Raw genomic sequence first — 27,139 nt, 5'->3', positions numbered from 1 at the left:
AAGTACTTCTAAGTCTAGGGGATTGATGACCTCTGATGTGAGTTTCTTGTGGTGGAAAATGAGAGCATCGCAAATATTCATGAGCGCTTGCAGAACGTCTACGAAAACCTGACAGTGAACAAAAGAATGGTAAGTCGTTGGGCGGGGCATCTGTCATAATGGAAACAAGGTCGCACAAACATCTCGCTTACCGGCAGGCCGAACACAGCTGTGACTCCTACTATGTTAGAAAGTGCGGATACTCTCATTCAAGGTGACAGACGGACCACAGTCAGATACCCCGCTGCACAACTGGATGCCTCTGTTGGTAGTGCTGACGCACTCGTCCACCGGTTGGGGTACTAAAAGGTATATACCAGCTAGACTCCTCGGCGCCTCACAGTAGACCATGAAGAGTAACGAAGTAACCTGTGCTGAATTGCGTGCACGTTACGTGGCTGTTTGTGACAATTTTTTGTTGAACGTCGTCGCAGGCGATGAAAGATGAGTTTATCAGTTAGAGACTTCATTACTTCGAGCTGGAAATAAAACGACACTCCATGGAATGACTCCACACCACCTCTGCTACGAAGAAAAAGTTCAAAGACACACCGTCGGCCGGTAACGTGTTGGCGACGGTCTTCTGGGACTCTGAAGGTGTTGACGTTCTCAATCGTACTGCAGTGATCAACTCTGAAGAGTATTATACTACACTGAGGAAATTGAAGAAATGGCATCAACGTGTTTGCCACCACAAAAATCCGAGTAAACATCTACTTCATGACGACAATGCAAGGCATCATACAAGTCTGCACATCCGAGAGGAGCTCACAAAACCCGCTGGGCCGTCCTTCCTCATCCACACAACAGTTCGGATCTCGCACCTTGTGACTGCCATCTGTTTGACCCATTGAAGGATGCACTCCGAGGGGCAGTACATAGATGATGAGGAGGTTATTGATACAACAATTCCTTGACTCCAACGTCGACCAGTAGAGTTGTACCATGTGGGCACACAAGCCGTTCTAATAACATGGCGTAAGACTGTTCGTGTTGAACGGGGATTATGTTTAATAATAGGGTTTTGTAGCCAAAAGAGAGGGTGTATTGGTATCTTGGGCAAAACCAACATGGTATCATAAAAAATGTAATTCACTACTTACTGAACGCCACTTGTACAACCAATAATTGATGAAACCATCATGCAACAGATTCTTGAATGTTACCTACCAGTCGTGGATCATTACTACGCTGAATTAGTAGAAGAGATTGTGGAACCCAACGTGTTTGGTCGATGCTACAAGAGAGACGTTGTGCATCACGGGGAGGTTTAGTGTGAACATTCGGAGAGCATATGTTCCAAGAATAGTCTGGCAACATATTACTTTTCCCACATACGTCTCGTCTGTCTCGGTAGCTCAGTTGTTAGCATGTCTGGCTAGTACGCGGAACACTTGGGTTTGTTTCCCAGTATCGATAGGGAGTTCTACTTGATGGGAGGTCTGGAACGAGTTGCACTCAACCTCGTGATGTCAACTGAGTAGCTGGTTAATAGTCGGGAGAGCGGTGGCCTGACCCCGCGACCCTCCGGGCGGCATGCGGGAACGCCATTGGCAGAGAATGACATGGCGGTCGGTCATGAGTGGTCCAAAAGGGTAGGAACGTTTTTTTTCTTTTTACATACAGGGTGATTCCGCGATGATGTTAGAAACTTTCAGGGCTGGTGGGGAAGGGTAAATGTGTCAATTCGAGGTAAGAGACCCTGGTCCGATGACGACCTACTCGAAATTTATGAGCAGAGATCATTTCATACCTCTGACCTTGGGAGACACATATTGGAGCTGTTGTTGCTAGGATTGTAGGGTAGGAAACTTTCAGAGTTAGTAGTATGGGCCAAACAAGAGAAAAGGTCTAGTAAACATGGGCTGTAAAATACTGATACGGTCGTTTCCGACCTGTCGATTGTCAACGCCGCTGGGAGTGTTTGGACCGGTTAACTGTGGGCGGAGGCCACGCGCACGGAATGAAACTGCGTTCGTAAGTGGTGCGCAGGCGCGTAGCCGGCGTCTGGCTTACAGCAGAAACCTGCAGAAAGAGACGGCGTGACTGATGTGTGCCAGGCTGCTTGCTTGCTTTATACTTGAGCTTACTCGAGCAGGGCAACGAGTGCTGGAGCTGTCGGCCGAGCCGGGGAAGTGCACCGTAGTAGACGGCAACCGGCGCCCGGACAGAGGAAGGGGTCGGGATGAGAGTGGTGGCCGCGTCAACCTGAACGCCGTGAACTTAGCGGCTGTCTGCTGATCCATAACGAGTGAGCGCCAGCTAACTTTCCTGGTTGCTACGAAGTTAGTGTTGTTATGGTCTATTTAGCTGCACTGCCAAGAGAGAGTAATCCAAGTGCCGCCTTGATGACTGTGTTTCGAAAACTTTGAGGAAAAGCTGCACGGTGGAGCTTACTGTTTTTTTTTTCATCAGTTTAAGAATAGCAGGAACTCAGCTCGCGTTTAAAGTAAAGCGACTTAATGGATGATTTTCAAGTTTCACGAATGGATGGCCAGCCATTGCGACCGTCAGTTATCTCAAAATTAAATTTTGCATTACTGTTTCCAAATGCATGCCACTGACCTAATTCTCAGGTCATTCGCCCGTCACTGCAGACCGCGTAAAAAAAAAAAAAGATAACCTTGTTATACGATTGCCTTACCAGTGCTATTTTCTCTATTGTAGTGATTAACTTGTGAGTATCCTTATTGTAAGACGCCATGGCACAAGGCGTGGCTCCCCGGCGTATTTTACTGTGCATATGAGTTCAGTCTGGTACGCAGCCGCCACGAGCAAGGCCCCCCCCCCCCCCCCCCTCCGATTTGATTTCTTTAGTCGTTGTTAATGTGACTTGATTAATTGTAGATCCTGTATTCGAGCGAAGGCCTTAGACCTGACCATATCGTAAAGGGTACGACGTTGCATTTTGGGCAGTGACCTGGGTAAACTGTGGGTTATTTGTAATTGAGTCACTTTGTGAATTACTGAACATTAAGTGCATTACTGATGTCAGCTGCTCGTAAATATTTCTAACCAAGTCAGGTATCACTAAAAAACAATTCCCTTGTATTTGTCTTTGGTGTGATCATGTTTTAAGTAACTTCCTCAAAAGTCTACATCACTGCTGTTAAGTTTTTTTAATTCGTTTATTCGTCGTTCAGGAAGTATTTCTTGCTGACAAAGGTTTAGAAGTTCATTCGTTCTACCTAAACTGAAAAGTTTACTGGAATCAGCTGTTGAAAGATTTCTGAGGAATTTTACAATTGCAGTTGGTGCATTTATTTTAAAAATTTGGTCAAAGTAACTCTTCGTTTGTGGTGTTCAAGTAGCAATGTACGCGAGTATTTATTGTGACATCTAATAAATGATTATAAGCCGAAATCTTAAAGAAAAGTCCCATTGGTTTGTCATCCAAAGATCCCTGTATGAAAGCCATCCTGTTCAAGCGCACTTAGTCCATAGTAAATACATACCTTAAGAGCTATGGTCACTTCTTCAGTGCGAAAGATTTTCCACAGTATCAAAGACGAACAAATGCTCGTAGCTCTTAAGGCATGCATTTCAGGGCCGACGTTTACTAGATATTTTTTCTTGGTTTGGTCCGTACTACCACCTCTGAAAGTTTCCCACCGTACAGTCTCAGCAACAACAGTGCCAGTACGTGATTTCTACTGTCAGATATATCAGAACAATTTTCGCTTACAACTTTCGGCGCTTGTCTGGCACCGGGCTGCTGCTGCGGTGGCAGGTTCGAATCCTGCCTCGGGCATGGATGTGTGTGATGTCCTTACGTTAATTAGGTTTGAGTAGTTCTAAGTCTAGGGGACTGATGACCTCAGATATTAAGTCCCATAGTGCTTAGAGCCATTTGAACAATTTTTTGTCTTTTTCGAACTAGGGCGTTGCCTCAAAGTGATACATTTACACTTCTCTGACATCCCTGCAAATCGTAGTATCGTTTCGAAATCACGTCGTATGTCTTGCGAATTGACCACGACGAGAAAATCCGAGAAACTAGAGATCACGCACCGATTAATCGACAATTCCCTTGTCGACGTACCATCGCGGGTGGAACTGGGAAGAAGCGAAATGATTGTTGTGCCTCAAGTACCACTCCATGTAACACCGTAACGGAGCTTGCAGACTACAGACATCGACGCGCAAATTTCCTCCGCCACCTGGCATCGAACCGGTTCTACCAAGAAAGGTGTCGCATTGGTTAAGACACTGTTAAAACTGGCGTATGGCTATCCAGACTGGGGTTTCCCGTGATTGTGCCTTGTAGTTTAGGATTAATGTAGGCACGCTTCCTTTGAAAGTATTTACTTCGGCACCCTTTGCCAAGCCTAGCTTGTACTGTCTCTAATTTCCCTGTCGTCGACGGGGCGTCGAACGTTGATTTTTCTTCAGCTTTTTAAAAAATTTTCGTTTTGCAAATGGGCTACCTACAAGGCGAGCTCAACAATATAAACATACTTCAGCGACCTATGCTACACAGCGTCGTTTGATTAAATTAAAATTACGTTGCAGGGAATTCAGTGGCCTTAACTGAAATATTATACAGTTCTGTGTTTACTAACTATTAAACTGTATAGCAATTTGTGGATTTTAATGGCATGTTTCAAGAGAAAGTTACAAGACCTATGAATATTCGCCGAATAGGTTAAGAAATGTCAAGAAAGAGTACAGAAAATCATCCATAACACAGAACGTCAACACAGAGCGTAGGACAATAACTAAAACGTAGAATTGAAAGTACAACATGGTTACTGGTATACCGCTTCAACAATCCCCTCTAATGCGCAAGACGAATTGGAGCGCACTGAACTACTTGGCAGATTACATCTGTGTGCCGGACTGGGACGGATCCAACACACAGTTTTAATCTGCGATGAAGTTCCAAAAGATTGCACAAACCACTGAAGACTGAAATATTCTGGAGCGAATTCTTCAGGTTGTTATACAAAATGATCATAAAACAATTACTTTTTCAGAGAGTTATGTGCCTTAGTACAATGCCCCTTCTCCATTAATCTCCACAAGAAAAGATCACGTGTATATGCGGGATTGATTCCTGACCGGCTCGTGCAGTCCAGAGTGTCTTCATTTATTTACTGATATTTGTGTAGTATTTAAAGTTACATTCTAATTTTAAATAGCAAATTTTCCTAACAACAGCATAATTTTCCTTGTAATTTTGTTAGCTGACTGATGCGGAACTCTCTAGATACTTTTGAACATGTGGGTAAATGTGAGTGACAGTAAACAGTTTCGGCTCACCGCGTTGCTTTTAAGGTAAATTTCACTGTCATTCAAACACAGGAGCGCATATCATTCACGGTGTCGTAATAGGCTCGGTGGGCTAATTTATACATTAAGCTGCTTCGAATGAATTCCAGCCAACCCGAAGTGTGGTGATTTGAATGTTTCATATGGCATCATGTTGATGACAGCAAATGTCGGAGACAAGTGCTTTTGCTGGCGATACGCGGCTGTTAAATTACATCGGTACGGACAATCGAAAGCAAGTTAAAGGCTACATTCTAATTAATTTTCGTATTAAATTAAGTTCATTACAACATTTATGACATTATCTACATTCATCATTGGAACATTTTTGAAAGAAAATAATTTTTACCGAACCACTGCAACCGAACGACTTAATCGACCGTACACTGCGGTAATTTAGAATTTCAGGGGAAATTTAGCTACTTTTCCTTTCTCTGGTTACCCTGGTTCAATGAAATTACAGCAAATACACTGCCGGGAAAAATGCAACACGTCCAAGGACAAGGTCATTTTGTCGACAAGTGAGGTGACAGGTATTGTAAGGAGTATAAGACAAGATATTCACGTCACATGAAACACACATGTCACAGTGAAGGGTGACCAAACAGTCACACCAATACATAACGCATCCCCTCTCGCGACAACGCAGTCGTCTATTCTCGCATGCCGTCTTAAGCTTCTCATCCTGGAGAACGAGAATTTCACTCTTTCTCATGTAACATAAGTGTTCCATTGGCAAGGCACTTCTTGTACACCAGGAAGAGCACGTTACGTAGCAATAGTCGTATGTGGACATGTGCTGTCCTGTCGAAGAAATGGCAGTAGCTCGGGGCAACAGCCTGTCTAATCAAGTGGGCACTGTTTAATTTACCCTGGAGAAATGCCAGATTTGACCACTAGCTGTAACCGATGGCCCCCACGCCATGAATCCAGGGATGGAACCTGTGTGTCGTGGGAGAATGGACTCTGTAACAGGAAGCTCACCAGGTCTACGCCATAAACGCGTACCTCCGTTACTCGCATACAGTCAGAGCAGGTTCATCACTGAACAGAGTTCCATTCCACTCTCCAGTCAACTGTTTCACGTCACCAGAGTTGTCATACTTGCCGGTGTCGTGGTGTCAGTCACAGCCTGGGAAGGGGCCCTCGTGACCTTAATTATGATGTAAGCAGACGGTTCCCAGTGGTCGCTGATGATACAGAAGATGCAGAATGCGACCGGATTTCGTCTTTGGATGGTGATCGATCTGCCAGCGCTGTTTGCACAACGCGTCGATCTCGACGTGCGTCTGTGGTACGGGGACGTCCAGGACCTAGTCTACAGGTATGGGCATGTTCCAGAGATCACTGCTGAAAGCAGGACATACCACCAATACATTGTGTTCAACACGAGCAGCAAGCATTTTTTTTTGTATGTCCATCCTTTTGACCGTAGGTCTTGAAGACCAGGGCCGTTCACTACTGTCAGAAAGTGAAACGCCTACAGCCGTCCTTATGATCTTATTTATTGTGTAGCTATCAGTTTCGGCACTTCAGTGCACCATCTTCAAGCCTTAGTTGACGCGGCTATCACGATACATACGTACGCTGCATCAGTGGCCAACATAACTGATTTACGCACACTATCTGTAACTGTGATGTCAGTGCTCTAACCATTGACTGCCAACTGCAATTGACACATATTAGTGCCCTTAGGTCGGTAAGAGAGCTTATTGTACACTGAAGAACCAAAGAAACTGGTACACCTGCCAAATATTGTGTATGTGCCCCGAGAGCTCGCAGAAGTGCCGCTACACGACGTGCCATGGACTCGACTAATGCCTGAGGTAGTGCTGGAGGGAATTGACACCACGAATCGTGCAGGGCTGTCCATAAATCCGTAAGAGCACGAGGGGGTGGAGATATCTTCTGAACAACACGCTGCAAGCCATCTCAGATATGCTCAATAATATTCATGTCTGGGGAGTTTGGTGCCTAGCGGAAGTGTTTAAATTCAGAAGAGCAGTTCTGGAGCCACTCTTTAGCGATTCTGGACTTATGGGGTGTGGCGCAGTCCTGCTGGAATTGCCCAAGTCCGCCGGAATGCACAATGGATAGGAATGGATGAGGTGATCAGACAGCATGCTTATGTGTAACCGGTCAGAAACGTATTTAGACGTATCAGGGGCACATATCACTCCAACTGCACACGCTACACACCATTAAACAGCCGCCACCAGCTTGAACAGGGTCCATGGATTCATGAGGTTGTCTCCATACCAGTAAACGTCCATCCTTAGGCTCCGAAAGCCCATATCGATGATGTTTCGTTGAATGGATCGCACGCTGACACTTGTTGATGAACGTGTATTGAGACCTGCTGAAATTTGCGGAAGGGTTGCACTTCCATCACATTGAACGATTCTCTTCTGTCGTCGTTTGTCCCGTTCTTGCAGGATTTTTTCCGGCCACAGCTATATGGGAGAGTTGATGTTTTACCGGGTTTCTGATAATCACGGTACAATCGTGGAATGATCGTACGGGAAAATCCCCACTTCATTGCTACCTCGTAGACGCTGTGTCCCATCAATCGTGCGCCGACTGTAACACCACGTTCAAACTCACTTAAATCTTGATAACCTGCCATTGTAGCAGCAGTAAGCGATATAGAACTGCGACAGACACTTGTCTGCCTGTTTACTTATCTCTGTATTTGAATATGCATGCCTATACTAGCTTCTCTGGCGCTGTAGTGTAATATAATACGTAATGTATTTATAGAGTAGTAGCGTTTCTAAGCAGATGCTTTTCGCGCGGAAAACAGATGGATATGATTTTTAAATGAACACACCGCACTTTATATTAATGACATGAAATCATTCACTCGGAAATGGCATAAAAGGCCGAAACTTAAGTCTTAGTTAAATAAACAACAATACAGTCATATGGCGGTGTTTTCATTTAAAAATTTAAAAACTATTGTATGACTGTTGCTCAGCAACATCAAAAACTGTTTAGATGGATGTGAAATATCACATGGGCAGGCATGTTGAAGTAGCTGTTGTATATTAGAGAAATTGGTCTGTGTCTTTAGATTGGCCACGTGTGTTTCTGGGTTTACGATATTTCACAACGTTTGTTCGTACACTGAAAAAATATTGTTTCGGCAGTGTAATGTGTTAACTTTTCAATTCTTTTTCTTGATACGTCACTACCTTGTCTATGAAAAAAACACTTCCGTGGTAGCTGCCTGCAATAGCAGCCAATGCATCGTTAGATTTATCATATCACACACCCAGATGAATTTGACTGAAATAATCTGCGGCTGTTCTTATGTTCTATTTTCACCTAGAGAGCAATGCAGTGTGTGTGATCCAGCGACGTCGGACGACGCAGGTGACAGGCAAATAAAAAGAGAAATGTCAAGGGATTATACTGCAAAGACGTCCGCCTGCTTAGCTGGGTGGTAACGTGCTAGCCTCCCATGCAAGCGGGCCCGGATTCGGTTCCGGCGGACTGCTCGAGGACTGGGTGCTGTGTTGTCCTCATCACCATTTCATCCACTTCACCCGCGCGCAAGTCGCCCAATGTGGCGTCGACTGAAATAAGACTTGCACATGGCGGCCGACCTACACCGGATGGGGCCTCCCGGCCAACGGTGCCATACGCCCATTTCCATTTCTTTCTGCGGAGACTGGTTGCGGTGCATGTTATGTCTTCCAGGTTAAGTCAGAAAGTCACATTTTGAATGAGGAGACCTGCGCCGCAAAATGTGCCACTGTTATTATAAAAACTGAAAGCAGATGGCTTAGCTCTGTGATAATGTCAGCAAAAAGCCATTTAGTGATTACGTATTTAGAATTTTAACACAAAAGACTCACAACTATATCGACAACAAGCAGTTTCCGTGATTTGATTATGTAATTACGTTAATGACGAAACGAAAAGAGATGCTCGCTTAAAGCGTCAATTTAAAAATTAAAAAAGCATGAAAATATGCTTTGTGAGCTGAAGTGAATTAATTATTTATTTTCAGTTTTTTTAAAATTGCGGTCGGGACTTCCAGTACATTGAATTATGAAATGGTTCATTTTGTACCTACTGATGCCTTTATCATACTGCCTTGTGGTTCCATCAGTGAAATGTTCATATGCAACAGTGTAACAAATTCGGATTTCTCTACACTGACAACTGTTCGTTATTTTAGTGCCAATATGGTGTGCGTTTCTTTATTGGTTATTCTCCTGGCTGAAGCTTACACAAGCTTGCAACATTTGAAAAGAAAAGTACATCATTAAATCACGTTGGTATGCATTATAGAGCAGTGAGTCTTCTTAAAGAATTGCAAGAAAATGCTCGCCCGATCGTAAATTCGTGAACACAACCTGTGCTCTTCTCGCAGTATTTTCAGAGCCTGTATCGTAAAACCGTTTTACACCTCAAAAGGTATCTATCAGAATTTGTGATTCACTAACGATCAATCGACATCAAATCTCTCTATCGATGTTGGAATTTACAAGTTTTTCCACAGCTTGATTTCGGTTGGACGGTTGCAAAGACATTTACTTTGGCTCCTCACCATGAAAATATCGTTTAACTGTGGAGTTTTGGCCTATTTTACAAAGTCATCTGGTTCATTCTGAAGGCCAGACCCTGACTGTATTCCTATTTGACATTCGCCTCTCAATGCAGCGGTTAGGATTTCCAGCGTCTTCTAAATTTCATACTCGAAACGTGGGTCCTACGTTAATTCACGATTCACTCTTAGAATGCAACAACAACGATTTCATGAAACTCCTTTAACGTGTAGCCAACTTATTTTGCCCTCGACAATCTTTACAAATGACTTTATTCCTGAGAGAAGACAGTCAACTGCTTGCAGGAGTCGTATGGCCACGTTACATACAAAATTCCCCTGAGCTAAGTGCTGTTTGTGTCAAACGTAAGTGGTGAAAATCACAATTTGTCTGAATGTGTACAGTTTGTGGCACATATTTCGAGTCGTTTAAAACTGAGGGAAAGCGTCGCAGTAACCATGCCTCTTCTGATACAGGATGGTCGGCTTGCTGCAGACAATTATGGACTACTCAGTATCGGTACTGATTCTCACCAACGTGCTGGATGTATGCTTCTTAATATTCACCATGTCAGAGGTAAGAAACATTTAAGCATCCTCAACTAAGATGTCTCGTCTTTTTAATGTTACTGTAAACTAACTTTAGTCATTAATAGTGTGCTGCGCGGGGTAGCCGCCCGGTCTAAGGCGTATCGCCACACTGCGCGCGGCTCCCCCCGCCGGAGGTTCGAGTCCTCCCTCGGGCATGGGTGTGTGTGTTGCCCTTAGCGTAAGTTAAGTCGTGTATAAGTCTAGGGAACGATGACCTCAGCAGTTTAGTGCCATAGGCACTTACCAAATATTAAAAAAAATTAATACTGTTAGTGATTAATCGATGTAGTATTTAAGTTACACTGATTGCTGACTGTGAGAACAGTTCTGAATGATGTAAGGAAATAATGATTTTCAGGCAAATAACGAAATAAATATCTCCAAAGAAATAAATATCTCTTAGTACAGCCATGGTAATTTGTGTTTCTCATGTTGAAAAATAATAGCGCCATATTTACTGTCCATGCTAAACCAGCAACTCTAGTTTAAGGTTTAGCGCGTTACGTTGCGATACAGGGTGATTAGTGAGACCAGGATCGAGTTATTAATCCGGATCGATGCACGTTGATCTGGAATACCGGGCAGCCTGAATGTGATTTTTAAGAGGTTTCCCACGTGCAGAAGCTAGGCTTATTTCTCATCTCCACTCCAAAATCTCAAGGCGCTATCAGCTGAAGCACAGAAATACGCAGTAAAAAGATTACAAATGACACAGACAAACGGCGTAAACAAATCTATCCTGTCCCTGTTTTCAGGGTAAGCGATTATGTCCTAACAGGTACGGCATAACCACTACAGATTTGAAAAAAAACCCCAGATTGGAATAGTATCCATCATGCGCAAGCTCCGACTCCCGAAAACAAGATTAGATCCTCAGAAAAGGACAGAGATTTGACCCTGTTTGGTTATCTACTCACAACTTCTATGATGAAGCTTTCAGAAAAGTTGCAAGTGAATCTGAATTACGGCATTGGAGATTACCATCCTGCTATCGTACGAAAGGGTCCGACAAGGAGGGATAAAACAGAGAAAAGTGACAAGGATTTGAGTACCAAAATCAGCTTTTGGTACAATTTTTCTGAATTAGCTGAAGTCTTCCACCCACCGTGGTCTTACGTACACACAGCTCATCTAACCGCAAATGCATTTTTAGCTACAACCCAATATCACAAAGAGTAGTAAATGGATTTACACATACGTTAAAAGAAAGAATAAGATATCATTTATAATTTACATTCTTTTGATGTTTTAATCATATGCATGAAGTTTCAAACAAAAAATTATTTACAATACCTGACTCATCAAGAGGACATTCCGTTCAAAGTTTTTCCGCTTTATAAAGTATTATTTTATCTTAACGATGAGGTGAAATTTTATTTCACTAGAAGTCACAGCTATAAGTCTAGTAAGAAGAATGTTCATTTTATTAGGCTATGTTGCATTTAATTTACCTCACGAAGAAGTACTCCTTTACTTTATTAAATGCATTTCTACAGGAAAACAGATAAATAGAATTCATTGGTTGAAAGGAAATGTAGTGACATTACATACCGGCATTTTTATTTTTTTAAAAAGAAAAGCTAGAGTGCAATATGTGATCGGAGCTTCTGCAGGCTTCCGCTTGTTGACCATATTCTTCGAAATGGGCTGTGCAGAACACTGATGCATACCCCTATTTACAGTAAGTGTTTATGTTTCCAAAACGACCGCAACGTATTGGACTCTTTCAAAATATTAATTTATACGAATGCGTAGCGGTCTAAATTTGCTATTAAACGTTTTTTATCGTACATATCTAGCAGAAGTGGTCGTGTATTATTGATTTACGAAGCGTGTAGAGATTATAAATTTCCTAGTGACAATACCCGTAATTTTATGCGTATGGACTAAACAGATGCCCACTACGTGTATACTATACTTCTACTCTAATCTACAAAACTGCAAAAGTATCTATTCATCCAACTGCGAGACTTAGCATAACTTTACAGCTGAATATTGTCCCTCTAAATTACAACTGCACAGTAAAATACGACTTTGCTTTGTGTAAACGCTGCTTATACAAGGTGTAAATTTTAAGTTGACAATCCAAAATAAATTTTAAAAATAAGCTTCACACGAAAAAATGTGTAGAATCCAAAGCTGATTATTTTCGAGAGGGACAGCTGCAGGTGCTAAAATCAGCCCGCCGCCCCAGCCCCCTAGGGGTGAGGCGGGAGGCAACTTTAAAATTTTGATTCACTAAAACTCTCCCTCTCTCCCCGTAGGGTGGGGTTTGAGAGAGAGGAATGAGTGTTCTAAAAATGCTGGCCCAAGTATTAATTTTTTCCGCAGATTCGGATTAAGTTTCGTTTGTTTCGTGGTCATGAGGCCACACAACTTTTAATTATCAAACAAATCATAAACATATCATCTGACTAGCTTACTAACTAACCAAACATCCTACTTTTTATTTATCCGGAACCATTTTCCACGCAAAAATGAGAACATGGAATTTCTTGAATTACTGCGCCAACTTACAAGAATCAAAACAAATGTTTAAGACAAAATGTACGTAGTTTTTTATGTAGAAACTGATTTTGCAATAAAAAAGGGGGGGTTCCCATTTGAAGTTTTAAAGTTGCCTCCCGCCCCACCCCCAGGGGGCTGGTGTGGCGGGCTAATTTTAGCACCAGCAGATGTCCCCCTCGAAAATAGTCAACTTTGGATTCTACACATTTTTTCGTGTGAAGCTTATTTTTCGAGTTATTCTGGTTTGTCAACTTAAGATTTACACCCTGTATACTGAATTGCATTTCGCACAGGTTTATTGTGGACCCATCGACAAATACAAAATTATCAACACATTCTTCACCTACATCTACATCTATATTCCGCAAGCCACCTCACGGTAAGCGGAGGAGAATACTTTGTGCAGCCCTCTTTTCCTGTTCCCGTCTTGATTTTATTTATATTGGTTGACTCTTCCAGGAAGGTACGCTCCCGAGACTTTGACAGTAAATCAAATCATTTTCCAGAAAGCCTCTCTTACAGCGTTTGCCACTGGATTTGACTGTGCATCTCCGTGACGTTTTCACGCATACTATACGAACTTGTAAGGAAACGTACTGCTCTTCTTTGGATGTTCCCTATTTGTCGAATAGATCCTATATGATACGGATCAAAGACTGACGAGAAATATTCAAGTATTGGTAGGATAAGTGTTTCGTAAGCTTCCTCCTTCGTTCATGGACTTTCCTGAGGATTCTTCCAATGAGCCTGTCTGGCGTCTGTCTTTATCGTTTGTGGTGGTCTCACTTGCAATCGCTCTGTATGCAGTCATACAATAATGGGTCTTTCTATCTATATGCAGGCAGTATGTTATGTTGCTTCTATTGAGGGCCCATTGCCAGTTCCTGCACCAAACATCGATACTCTGAATATCTTCCTGTATTTCCCTTCAGTTTTCTTGTGTTACGACCTCTCTGTATGCACTGACCAGCCAGAACATTATGGTCACCGCCCTACTATTAATATAAACATGTCCAGGCGACAGGAACGTCACCTAGCGAGGAATGACTGCAACACGTCGTGGGTTTTGGCGGCCACCCCTCATTACGCATGTCGGATGTCGTTCTCTGGGCAGACTGGTAAAACTGGACGGGTGTGAACTGTTCCAGAACTAACATCAGACTTTAATGCTGGACTGAGTACAAGTGTGTCTGAACACACAGTTCACTGAACACTCCGTAAAGATGGGCCGTCGCAGCCGACGACTCACGTATGTGCCAATGTTAATACCGCGACGCCGGTAACTTCGACTGAAATGTCAACATGACCGTCGAGTTTGGACGTTGGCGCAGTGGCAGAGCGTTGCATGGTCTGACGAATCCTGACACCTTCTTCATCATGCCGACTGGAGGGCGAGAATCCGTCGTCTTCCAGGGGAACAGCTCCTTCGCATCTGTACTGCGGGACGGAGACAAGCTGGCGGCAGCTCCATTATGCTCTGGGAAACATTCACGTGGGCGTCCATGTGCTCAGTGGAGCTCGCGCAAGGCACCATGTCGGCCAAGAAGTATCGTAAAATGATTGCAGACCACGTACACCTCTGAATGACAATCATGTTTCCCGACGGCAGTGGTATTTTTCAGCAAGGTAACCAGCCATGTCACAAGGCTAGGAGAGTGAGTGTGTGGTTCGAAGGACACAGTGGCGAGTTCCAATTTATGTGCTGGTCCCCCAACTGTGCAGATCTGAAATAGATATAACACATCTGGAATTTGAATGAATGTGGTCATAGAGCTCATCAACCACTTCCCTGGAATTTACGGGAATTGGGTGACTTGAGTGTGCACTTGCGGTACCAATTCCCTCCAGCGACCTACCAATGGCCTCATTGCTTCCATGCCACGACGCGTCGCCGCTTTTATCCGTGACAAAGTTGGACATAGCGGCTATTAGATATGTGGTCATAATGTTCCGGCTTCGGCTGATCAGTGTGCCATAGTATCATCCGCGAAATGTCTCAAGGACACACGAGGGTAAGTCAATTACTATCCACAATTTAGTTATATTTTTGTTTATTTTGGTAGTACGTACTATACTTTTGCCGGCCGCGGTGGTCTCGCGGTTAAGGCACTCAGTCCGGAACCGCGCGACTGCTATGGTCGCAGGTTCGAATCCTGCCTCGGGCATGGATGTGTGTGATGTCCTTAGGTTAGTTAGGTTTAAGTAGTTCTAAGTTCTAGGGGACTGATGACCACAGAAGTTAAGTCCCATAGTGCTCAGAGCCATTTGAACCATTTGAACTATACTTTTACGTTGATGACGCATGATTTGTTTTTTGGTTGTTATGTCTTCGCAATTTTGAAGCTGCTAGGTTAGTTTCGTTATCGCTGCCATGCTGTTAATCCTGGCTGGTCCGCTCAGTGTTTTGCCCCAACGGAGTGTCTACGAATCGATTGAAAAATTCCGAAATGGTGGCCGACACGATGAAGGAGCCGGAAGACCGTTTACCGTCACAAATGTAGAACCCATTGAGCGTTCACGTGAAATGATTCTCTTACACAGACGATTAACTATTGATGAAGTGGCATATCGTCTGCAAATTAATCACGATTCTACCTACGAAATCATCCACAACAAACTTGGGTTTCATAAAGTTTGTGCAAGATGGGTCCCAAAACAACTCACACAGCTGCATAAACAAATGCGCTTGGATATCTGCAAAAAACATTTGGATCGCTATAGTAATGAAGGGGACAACATCTTAGACAGGATCATTACTGGTGACGAAACATTGATCCATCATTTCGAGCCGGAGAGTAAACAGCAGAGTATGGAATGGAAACATCCAAATTCGCCGTGCAAGAAAAAGCTCAAGACCCAACTGTCCGCAGGAAAACTGATGCCTACGGTTTTCTGGGCCGCATAAGGTCCAGTACTGGAACATTATGGGGAAAGGGGTACAACAATAAAAAGTGTACCTCACAGTGAGATGCTTACTGCTAAGCTAAAGCCTGCAATTCGAAGCAAACGCCGAGGATTGCTGTCAAAAGGTGTTGTGCTGTTACACGACAATGACTGTCCTCGTACTGCTCCCCACACTGCAGAAACGCTCCACAAAGTCAAATTTGAAGTACTGGATCATCCTCCATATAGTCCCGATCTTGACCCTGCTATCACTTGTTTGGTCCACTCTAACAGGCATTAAGGGGCCGTCGATTTGCCTCGGATGATGCAATGAAAGAAGCGGTGCATTCCTGGCTGGCAGCTCAACCGAGAATCTTCTTTTATGAGAGCATCAGAAAGCTTGTACAACATTAGACAAAGTGCGTTGAAACGCAAGGAGACTATGTCCAAAAATGATATTCTTGTAAGTTACCTATTTGATTACAATTAAATTTTATAACTACCTTGCGCAAAATAATTGATTTACCCTCGTATATATATGTGTAGGGTGAGTCAGGAGGACAGGTACATGCTTTGAGGGATGTTAGTATTAATGAATCTGACCAAAATGCTTCATATGGAAGTATGCCCTATTTCGAATAGTTTCCGAGATAGACACATTTTATATCACTTTTGTACATTTTTTTTGAATAACTCGAAAACCGATCCCTCCAGCGAAAACGCGTCGCAGTGCAAAATTAAACTAAATTTACTACAAAAAAGTCCTATCATTTTTTTCTCTAGAACTAATGTTTTGTGCGAAGAGAGCGCGAGAAGGTTGAAAAACACGCTCGACGTGCATGCCGTGTAGCTTACTTAGATTTTGAGCCGGCCGGAGTGGCCGTGCGGTTCTAGGCGCTACAGTCTGTAACCGAACGACCGCTACGGTCGCAGGTTCGAATCCTGCCTCGGGCGTGGATGTGTGTGATGCCCTTAGGTTAGTTAGGTTTAATTAGTTCTAAGTTCTAGGCGACTGATGACCTCAGACGTTAAGTCGCATAGTGCTCAGAGCCAGCCTTTTTACTTAGTTTTTGTAGGCCAATTTGAGGTAGTTTCCCAACTTAGTAGACCACAAGTGTCCCGTATCAAACTGTTCGTCTCAAATTGCTACCTCAACATGCTACCTGAGATTGGCATACAGAAACTACGTAAGCTAAAGCACATGCGCGTCGAGCGAGTTTTTCAACATTCTTGCGCTCTCTTCGCACAAAATATTAGTTCTAGAGAAAAAATGAATGGGACCTTCTTGTAGGAAATTTAATATAGTGTAATTTAGTGCTGTGACACGTTTTCGCTGGACTGAACAGTTTTGAGAGTTATTCAAGAAAAATGTACAAAAGGGATATAAATGTGTTCTATCTCGGAAACCATTCGAAATAGGGATACATCCATAAGGAGGTTTTTGTTCAGAATCACTAATACTACCACCCTTCAAAGCATGTACCTTTCCTCCTGACTCGGGGGGGGGGGAGAGAGAGAGAGAGAGAGAGAGAGAGAGAGAGAGAGAGAGAGAGAGAGAGAGAGATAGAGAGAGAGAAATAACTGTTCTGTAATATTTGGGGTGCGCCCAAAGATCCTTCTGTGTCGGAATAATTCTCAACATTGAGAATAACATGCTGTGCTCTATTTTATAGTAAGCCTTCAATCCAGTCACACTGTTTGTCTGATATTCCGTACGCTCGTATTTCTTCATTAGGAAGCAGTGTAGAAATGCTTCCATCCAGTGATCAACGCACACGGTATCTACCTGCGTGCTTGTATCTATGTATTTATGGGTATCCTTGACGAACAGAGAGAGCTAGGTTTCACGCAGATGTTGTTTTCCGAATACGTCTTGAATCCTGTAGAGTAAATCCCCAAGCTCCACAAAAGTCAATATTTGCATGCATAAAAGATGTTCCAGAAATCTATAATAGACAGACGCCAGAGATAGAATGGACGTACGCCTTTTTTTCCCCTTGCGTTTCGTGTTAGTGGGATACTTTAATTGGAATCTTTAATTTGTCCCTGTAATATTTCACATAAGTAAATCATCCCCCATCAAATCAATGATAAAGGAATTCATCTGTCAATGAAATTAAACGGTGATCTCAGTGAACTAAGTTTATTAGGCATGAAAAAAATTCACAACAAACAAATTGAACAGCCATTGAAATGATTAAATTATGATTAAACTAATGCCTTGGTAAACTTGGATAGGAAATCTAGCATGTTATTCTTGTGAATGCATATCTGGACAAAACATTTACATTCACAGTAGTAAAACCGCGACTACAATTGGTTCATGCGTAGAGAGAAGAAAATACTACAGAAGGGTATGCATGTTTATCTATTGCCGGAGTTAAAAGCACATTGAACCTCTGACTGCAAACAAGTCTTTGGAGTTAAGTATCGACAGTCTTTTATTTATCTGTGTAATGTAGTTTTCAACCGTCTTTAGTATGAATTGGGATTATGATTGCTGTGGGCGAATGCGAGCTGAATTGGTGACACTTCGCCCTCAGCTCCAGGCTACGTTAGCCCCAGTTACACAGCTTGAGGGCATCACTGTTCTGGGGACACAAGCACGACTCACGCCCCGTCCCAACAGCTTTACTTCTGCCAGTATCTCGTCTCCTACCTTCCAAACTTTGCAGGAGCTCTCCTGCGAACCTTGCAGGACTAACACTTCTGCAAGGTTTGCATAAGAGCTTCTGTAAAGTCTGGAAGGTAGGAGACGAGGTACTGGCGGAAATAAAGCTGTGAGGACGGGGCGTGAGTCGTGCATGGGTAGCTCAGATGGTAGAGTACTTACCCGTGAAAGGCAAAGGTCGCGAGTTCGAGTCTCAGTCCGGCATACAGTTTTAATCTGCCAGGAAGTTTCATATCAGCACACACTACGCTGCAGAGTGAAAATCTCGTTCTGGAAATCACCTGTTAGTTGTTGCGGTATTCAATAAATAACTTGGTTAACATAATTCATGTTTGTTTATTTATTTTGGGAAGATAAATGTTGTTAGTGCACTAACTTTTGCCTACATTGTAAGTCATTTAAAGTCCCCACTAGGTATACCATTCACAGGTCACGAGAAAATAAATGAAGCAGAAAGCACTGAGTTTGGATTTATTCATTCTCAAATAGTAAATTTTGAAAGCAAAGTTAAATAAAGTTCCTGGTTAAATAAATGACTAATAGTAACTGAAAATTTGTTATATAAAAAAAACGAATTTTTAGTAACTTCATCGTAACTTGCTACAAAATTTGGAAAACAGGAAGTAACTTAGTTGTAATTATTGAAAGATAGTTAGAGCTGCAGCTTCCTCCGTCTGTCCACTCTTACTTTGCTTTCAATACTCGCGGGTTAACGAAGTGGGCGCGCCTACACTGGCGCGATCATAGGTGCACACCGCGTCTACGGGAGCGCCCAACAAACACTTTGGCGCTCTATCAGTGCTGGAGCTGCTCTGCTTCCTGTCTACTCGCAGCGCGACACAGACTCTCCATACGCAAAGATAAACAATGGCACAGCTACTCCATTCCGTCGTTGCTATCGATACGTTTAAAGAAAGTTCCTTTCGATATTACCCAGCAACATACAATATTTACAGTTTAATTACAGTCAGTTATATACATTCACAAATAAATAGTCTGTTACATCCATTACATATTAATTATAGTTCCTGTAATAATGCTTAAAGATGCAGAATTAGGAATACAGTACAATTTATCAACGGATACTGAACAGCGAAAAGTATTGGATGGCGCAGAAGGTATTTTATCTGCATTTTCGATGTTACAAGTGCTACTGTGAGATGAAGAGATGGGCAAAGGACGGGAATTCGTATCGGGCCGCATCAAACCAATCGGAAGACTGATGAATAAAGAAAATCGAGTGATGTAGTAGTAGTGTGTGGTCCCTGTTAACACATGGTCTGATCAGTGGCTGACTAGGGATCAGCCACAGTCAGCACAACGACTGCAACGAGAGGCCGTAACGTTATTAAACTGTTATTGACATCAATGACAGTAGTGAAAAGGATTATCAGGTGCTACTACCATACAGAGAAGAAGAGAAAGATGTTTGTCGTAGGTAATCGATGAGAGTAATAGTGACCAGCAACAGATTTATCGGTAATTACTGCCCTGAACACACGAAACGACTGAAAGTAGTGGTTGACCAGCTAAGTGTGAAATATTGTCCGAGTTGCTACGTAGTGTTGTGCTACAACAGGAGGAAGTTCTTTGAACCCAGTCAGTTGCACGTTCAGTGGCAGTACCAAGGAGGAAGGATGCCTTTTCAGATAGATGTCTGTACGAAGCATGCTTTTTTAACTAAAATTTTAAACTATTACACTATAACTAGTCCCTAAAGACGATCGATAACGTATTGTTTATCGACAAGTGATATTTTACTTTCCAACTTTAGTATGTAATATCTCAGGTGCTTTCCAATTCCACAATTGTTTAACAATTAGGCCTATGGAAAATATTAGCTCTGAATCACAATCACACGTTTATTATGCATGAATTGCAATACTTTAAAATTTTTCGCAACGATATAGTTCATTACAAATGTGTGTGTCATAATAGCAGGAAAGTTCGTCAACAAACGAGTACAACGAATCCCAGTCTCGGTTAATACCAGAGCTATCCATCAATAACCTATTGTTTCCTTTTCGCCGAGCGTTGAATGTACCGCTGCAAAAAAAGATCTACTCACATAATGAGGCACAGCAAACAAACGTGCTGCAATTCAGCGACCTTAAATTATTTCGGAACTGCGGGAAAAAATTCTGACAGCAGTGGGCGCAGAGTAAACATGACAAGGCTGGTGATTCATCTACTACAACTGTCATCCATTCATTCACGTTTTTACTGACCACTGGTCTTGTTTCGGTTAGTATTTTCTGGGCTGAAGTTTTCTCAAACGTCCTGTCATTCGATCCCCGGTCTGTGAGAAAATTATGTCCTAAAAACACACAGAAGAACGTCCTCAGCTGTCATTACAGTTGTCATATCTGTGTACACTAGTAATAAATTTGTAAAATTGGCGTGTCTGTCTGCCTGTTTGAACACACTTCTCATAAACTATTAGGTTTTCGCAGGTAACTTGAGTGTACCTTGGGGAACCGTGTACGCTTTATTTAATCACAGTCTGATGGCGGTAAAAAGATCTAAAACCCTCATATCAGTCTCTGTCTGAAAACTCTATCTCTTTCATGAGGTTTCCATACATAACTTGAAAATAGCTTCGGGCACCGTGTAGGCTTCAATTCATCAAAACTGGATCACAAAAAAAAAGATACCGTAATTGTAAGTTTTATCCGTACTAATGTAATAAATGTGAAAGTAACTCTGTTACGTTTTCACGACTAAATCGCTGAGTAAATTTCGTTGAAATTTGGCATGGAGATAGCTTGATCCCTGAGGAAGAACATAGGCTACTTCATAAGGAATATTACAGGAATTAGAGTAAAATATTTGCTCTCTCAAAAAAGCTAAATACTCTTTGACTTTTGACCTTCATCATGTTTGTGAAAATGTTTTTATTGGTTGGTATGTGATACGTGGTGCAATTCAGTGTAATGAATACAGATTTTTGTAAAATCTTCAGTATGTTTAATTCATACATTCACATTATTTGTTGCACAATGTACACGTTGTATAATGTATAGCTACATCAACAGCAGGATGCACTCATACGCACTACTGCACATACCCCTCTGTACGCACTGACAGATTGCGAAGCTACGCATGGCCATGTATTGTGCGATGGGACAGCTTGGGAGGGGAGAGAGTGGGGCGCACATCACGAGCTGCGCTTACCCAAACAGGCAGACATGTGAGGGCAACTGAGGTTACAGCACGTACAGCAACATACTTACAGTCACTCATTATCACAAAACTATTGATTTCCGAGCGCAACCGAGGGTGACCGCTAGTTATACACTACACATCTTCTTCTCAGTAATGAAGCGTCATCTACAGCAATTTAAAGTCATTTTGAACTTCGTTTTACTTAATGAGATCATATGAAACATTCTTACAAGGTGAGTAAACTATAAACTGTATATACAGTTTATATGCCTTAAAAATTATTTCAGATTTCAAATTAACGAAAATTCCGAGTAACAACTAAAATATTTCACATTTCGTTCCCAGAGAAGAGGGCTATCAGATGGTCCTATTAAGCAGTTAATATTTACTGAAATTGGTGATACCTTTGCAGCCGTGTGACATGAGTTGCTCCCCATCACAAGATACATTAACAGTTCATAGTATGTGTCTGACCGCAGGCCACGTTTCAATTAGCCACAAGTGAATTCATTCCTTCTTCAGCACGAAACAGGGTGACCGACGCTAAGATCGTGTGTAAGTTCTCTACGCCAATTCAAACTTTAACGCTCACACAGTGCAGTGTCTTTTTACAGCGCAGGAGTCATGTTCGCACTCTTCACCTCGGATAACTATGTTATCATCATCCGGCCGAAGTGGCCGTGCGGTTAAAGGCGCTGCAGTCTGGAACCGCAAGACCGCTACGGTCGCAGGTTCAAATCCTGCCTCGGGCATGGATGTTTGTGATGTCCTTAGGTTAGTTAGGTTTCACTAGTTCTAAGTTCTAGGGGACTAATGACCTCAGCAGTTGAGTCCCATAGTACTCAGAGCCATTTGAACCATTTGTTATCATCACCACAGCTACCTCACTTGTGTCTTTGCACCAGTTCATGGTTCAAATGACTCTGAGCACTATGGGACTTAAAATCTGTGGTCATCAGTCCCCTAGAACTTAGAACTACTTAAACCTAACTAACCTAAGGACATCACACACACCCATGCCCGAGGCAGGATTCGAACCTGCGACCGTAGCAGTCGCGCGGTTCCGGACTGACCAGTTCATGGTCAATTATTGTGTTCAACTATTTTCTTATCACTGTAGAGTAATCCCAAGGAACTAAGGTTCTGTATTCAGGCAGTACAACAGTTTATCTCATTGGCAAGTAAATGACGTTAGGCCACTCTCATGGCAGATTCTCAGGAATAAAGCTGCTTATCTGTCCTGTCAATGATATAACCAAGTCATAAAAACTATAATCTTTGTTAAATACTCTAATATTTATAACTAATCCTACATTCTCGTCATTATATTGACAATAGCTGTACAAAAAAAAAAAAAATGTTGTGTTATTTTACAGTTCGACCAAGTCAGATGTTAAGAGATTCCAGGCCATCGCCTAAACATGTTAGTAATGTTCATCTGCATTAGACCGAATCAGACGAAGGCAGATATCTAAATCAACTACGTGCAAGCCTGTGGTAAACTCTTTTCGTGCTAAATATGGCTGTCTGAATCTAATCAGAATGAAGGCTTGCACAAACGGATGACGTAGCTGCCGGTAAACCTTTCGAGATGGAGATCGTGGCCCAAGAAACTCTTCTGTCCCCGACGTTTCGTCCAGGACTGCGCTGGACATCCTCAGAGGCGCTCCTCCGCTGAATCTTGCCGACTGACCGGTCGGACGTCCGATAACGACATATATACCGTAAGAAAGCGTGCGTGATCGAAGTAACACGTGATGAGCAGAGATAATCCTTGTCAAACATAAAACTCGCTCTCGAACGTGCGACCGGTCATTCGGCAAGACTCAGCGGAGGAACGCCTCTGAGGATGTTCAGCGCAGTCCTGGACGAAACGTCGGGAAGAGAAGATTTTTCTTGGATCACGACCTCACAACCCGAAAGATTTCCTAGCAGCTATGTCTGAATCTACCCTGAACTTCTGGCTAATTCGCTATCAAACTAAAAACATTACACTAAATTAACACCTTGCCTAATTTAATCAATACCCTTCATACATAAAAAATAGTCTGTCGTTATTATGTATAGACAGCTATTTAGTATCTATCCCCACATGCAGAACGACAACTCGCTACTTCTGCATCGACAGCTGTCGGTAGAAGTCGGTAGATCACTTTGGGCCACTAATATTTTATGCCTGGCTACTGCCAAAATGGCGGTATAACAGTAGAGTACCCATGTGTACGGCAGCTGCTACGAAGCAGCTGTGGTGCCGTTCTGTGCAGAGCCAGTGCGCACATACTGCATGTAGCGCCAGCACTCAGTAAAGTATGCGAAGCTTGTTCTCCCGCACTGCCACTGCCACTCCTCCACCCGGGTTCTGGGAGTCGGTGGGCGGAGCTTGCTTCCTCCATTTCCCCCCATCCACACCCCGAGAAGTCATTCAGGACGTTTGAACAAACTACTTGTATGCAGGCTATTGTTGTTTTTGTCCTCAGTCTAAAGACTGGTTTGATGCGTCTGTCGACGCTATTCTATCCAATGTTAGCCTCTTCATTGGTGCATAACTACTGTAGCCCTCACCTGTTTGAACCTCTTTACAGCAATCACGCTGTGGCCTCACGCACGACGCTACGCTCCATCAGCAACTTGACGATTCCTTGATGTCTCAGAATGTGACCTATCAACCAATCCCTTCTTTTAGTGGAACTATGCGGTAAACTACTTTTCTCCCTTTTTCGATTCATTACCTCCTCATTATCGGATCTTAAGATTAGCACAGTAAATAGGCATACATGCATATTCAAAACGTAAGTTGTGGATGCACATCACATTTTTACTCCCATTATTTATAAAGCTGCTTCAGATTCTGATAAAGACATAGTTCTTTTATTCTTTGTAATTTAGGATAGCTCAGCAAAAATTCTCTAGAATTCGGTATCCATGCAATAACACAGCAGCAGTTATACACATATTCCCATTTTCTAATGAATTTGTCAAGTTTGACAGGTACAGATGATTTCACACAAGCACTTGGCCAATCTTCCTATTAAAGTATTTTTTTCATTGTTTTTGCGCTAGTGAGACTACTGCTTCTCTGATGTTTTCTTCTCTCTCATTATACCTGTACTTTGGATTTACTTTGCACCAGCATTGTTCTCCTGCCGTCTGAAAATTAACTCACTAAGTGTGAAGCTAGTGAATGCGTTCTTTAAATCGTTCATAATGGCTTTAAACTAACATAAGCACATAAACTGCTCTGATCCAAATGGTTCAAATGGCCCTGAGCACTATGGGACTTAACATCTGAGGTCATCAGTCCCCTAGAACTTAGATCTACTTAAACCTAACTAACCTAAGGACATCACACACATCCATGCCCGAGGCAGGATTCGAACCTGCGACTGTAAGAGTCGCGCGGTTCTGGACTGAAGCGCCTAGAACTGCTCGGCCAAAGCGGCCGGCAAACTGCTCGATTCCGTGCACAACACTGATACGTAAACAAATTCTATTCTTCTGACTCGGTAAGGTTTGCATTAATACCAGACGGTCCGAAAGCTTACAGTACATTCTCAGGCAGTTCATTGTGTTCCTCCTAGGTAGGCATGCCGTTCAGTATGTTGACCACGTACACACTAATTCTTTTTAACACCTCTGCTCCAAGAACCTTACCAAGTGCATTAATAAATACTCCGGCACTCACATTTAGTCCAAATGGTGTCACTCCAAACTGACAACTTCTACCTCCGTATAATAAACTGTATTCTTGTGTGATTCTAGCCGGCCGCTTTGGCCGAGCGGTTCTAGGCGCTTTACTCTTGAACCGCGCTGGTACTGCGGTCGCGGGTTCGAATCCTGCCTCGAGCATGGATGTGTGTGTGATGTCCTTAGTTTAGTTAGATTTAAGTAGTTCTAAGTGTAGGGAAATGATGCCAGATGTTAAGTCCCATAGTGCTTAAAGCTATTTGAACCATTTTTGTGATTCTACTCTTAGTGGTATTTGCCAGAAGGATCCACGTACGTTAATACCAAAGAAGTATTTTACCTTTTAAAACGTTACAAGCGTTATTGTAGGGTTTTTGGTCCCGTTTAATTGGAATCTACACGCAGCTGACGGTTCCACAGTCTAAAACCAAGTGTAGTATACCTTCAGTTTTCGAAACAAAGACCAAAGTGTTACCGTAAGGAATTTTTGGCCCTTACCTAAAGTTATACGTTAACATGAGCTTGATCCCGTTGTTTACTACATATTATTTGTTTCCGCGAATTGTGTATGTATAAATCGTAATAGGTTTATTGGACTTTACAAGTAATTTGCACACTTAGCCGCCGGCCGTTGTGGCCAAGCGGTTCTAGGCGCTTCAGTCTGGAACCGCGCGACCGCTACGTTCGCAGGTTCGAATCCTGCCTCGGGCATGGATGTGTGTGATGTCCTTAGGTTAGTTAAGTTTAACTAGTTCTAAGTTCTAGGGGACTGACGACCTCAGAGGTTAAGTCCCATAGTGCTCAGAGCCATTTGAACCACACTTAGCCATCGAACATGGACTGGGTGGAAAGACTGAAAAGGTAGCCTGACTACCTCTGTGGTAGATCGCTCTTTTTATCTTTACTAACTTTTGGTTAAAAATTGTGAGAGAACGTTGTATAAGTGATACCTACAGCCAATGGGTCCTTGGTTATTTTGCTGCTTAGGTAACAGAATTTCTTCACTTCATCAACTTCGTTCTCAACAATTCTCGTTGTTTTCATCACTATCACCTCTTAAATGGTTCAAATGGCTATGCGCACTATGGGACTTAACTTCTGAGGTCATCAGTCGCCCAGAAGTTAGAACTACTTAAACCTAACTAACCTAAGGACATCACACACATCCATGCCCGAGGCAGGATTCGAACTTGCGACCGTAGCGGTCGCGCGGTTTCAGACTGTAGCGCCTAGAACCGCTCGGCCACATCACTTCTTATTATCTTCGATTTAGCCTGCATTCATATCCTGTACTCATTAGACTGTTCGTTGCTTTCAGGAGATCCTGAAATTCTACATCACTTTCACTCAGGAAAGCAATGTCATCAGCGTATCTAATCACTGATATCCTTTCACTTCAAATTTTAATTCCACTCTAGAACCTTTCTTTATTTCCGTCATTGTTTCTTCAACGTATAGATTGAGCAGTAGGGGGGGAAAGACTACGTCCCTCTCTTACATCCTATTTAATCCGATCACTTCGTTCCTGAGCTTCCAATTTTATTGTTCTCTCTTAGCTCTTGTATACAGGGTGTTTCTAAATGGATATTGGGGTTTTAACGCTTTATAATATTTATTATATTAAACTGACAGTTATAAATGATATGTCAAATGAAAGAGCAACTCAAACAGTTTTGCCAAGAACCTTATAAATGTTCAATGTGAGCACCATTTGCTACACGGCACGCATCAAGTCTATAGCCGAGTTCTGTCCAAACGTTGATAAGTGTGTT

The 27,139-nt window shown here is 42.6% G+C and overlaps 1 protein-coding gene across 1 annotated transcript in view; it reads left to right on the top strand.

The window, feature by feature from the left end:
• LOC126457938 (odorant receptor 43a-like) overlaps positions 1-27,139 on the top strand; it is a 96,103-nt gene that overhangs the window by 33,625 nt on the left and 35,339 nt on the right. Inside the window, exon 4 of the mRNA XM_050094662.1 lies at positions 10,343-10,442. Coding sequence (XP_049950619.1) covers positions 10,343-10,442 — 100 coding nt within the window. The remainder of the gene's footprint in view (positions 1-10,342; positions 10,443-27,139) is intronic.

This window comes from Schistocerca serialis, chromosome 1 (assembly GCF_023864345.2).
Source record: "Schistocerca serialis cubense isolate TAMUIC-IGC-003099 chromosome 1, iqSchSeri2.2, whole genome shotgun sequence".
Taxonomy (NCBI): Eukaryota; Metazoa; Arthropoda; class Insecta; order Orthoptera; family Acrididae; genus Schistocerca; species Schistocerca serialis.
This window is presented reverse-complemented; position numbering and strand designations above follow the sequence as displayed.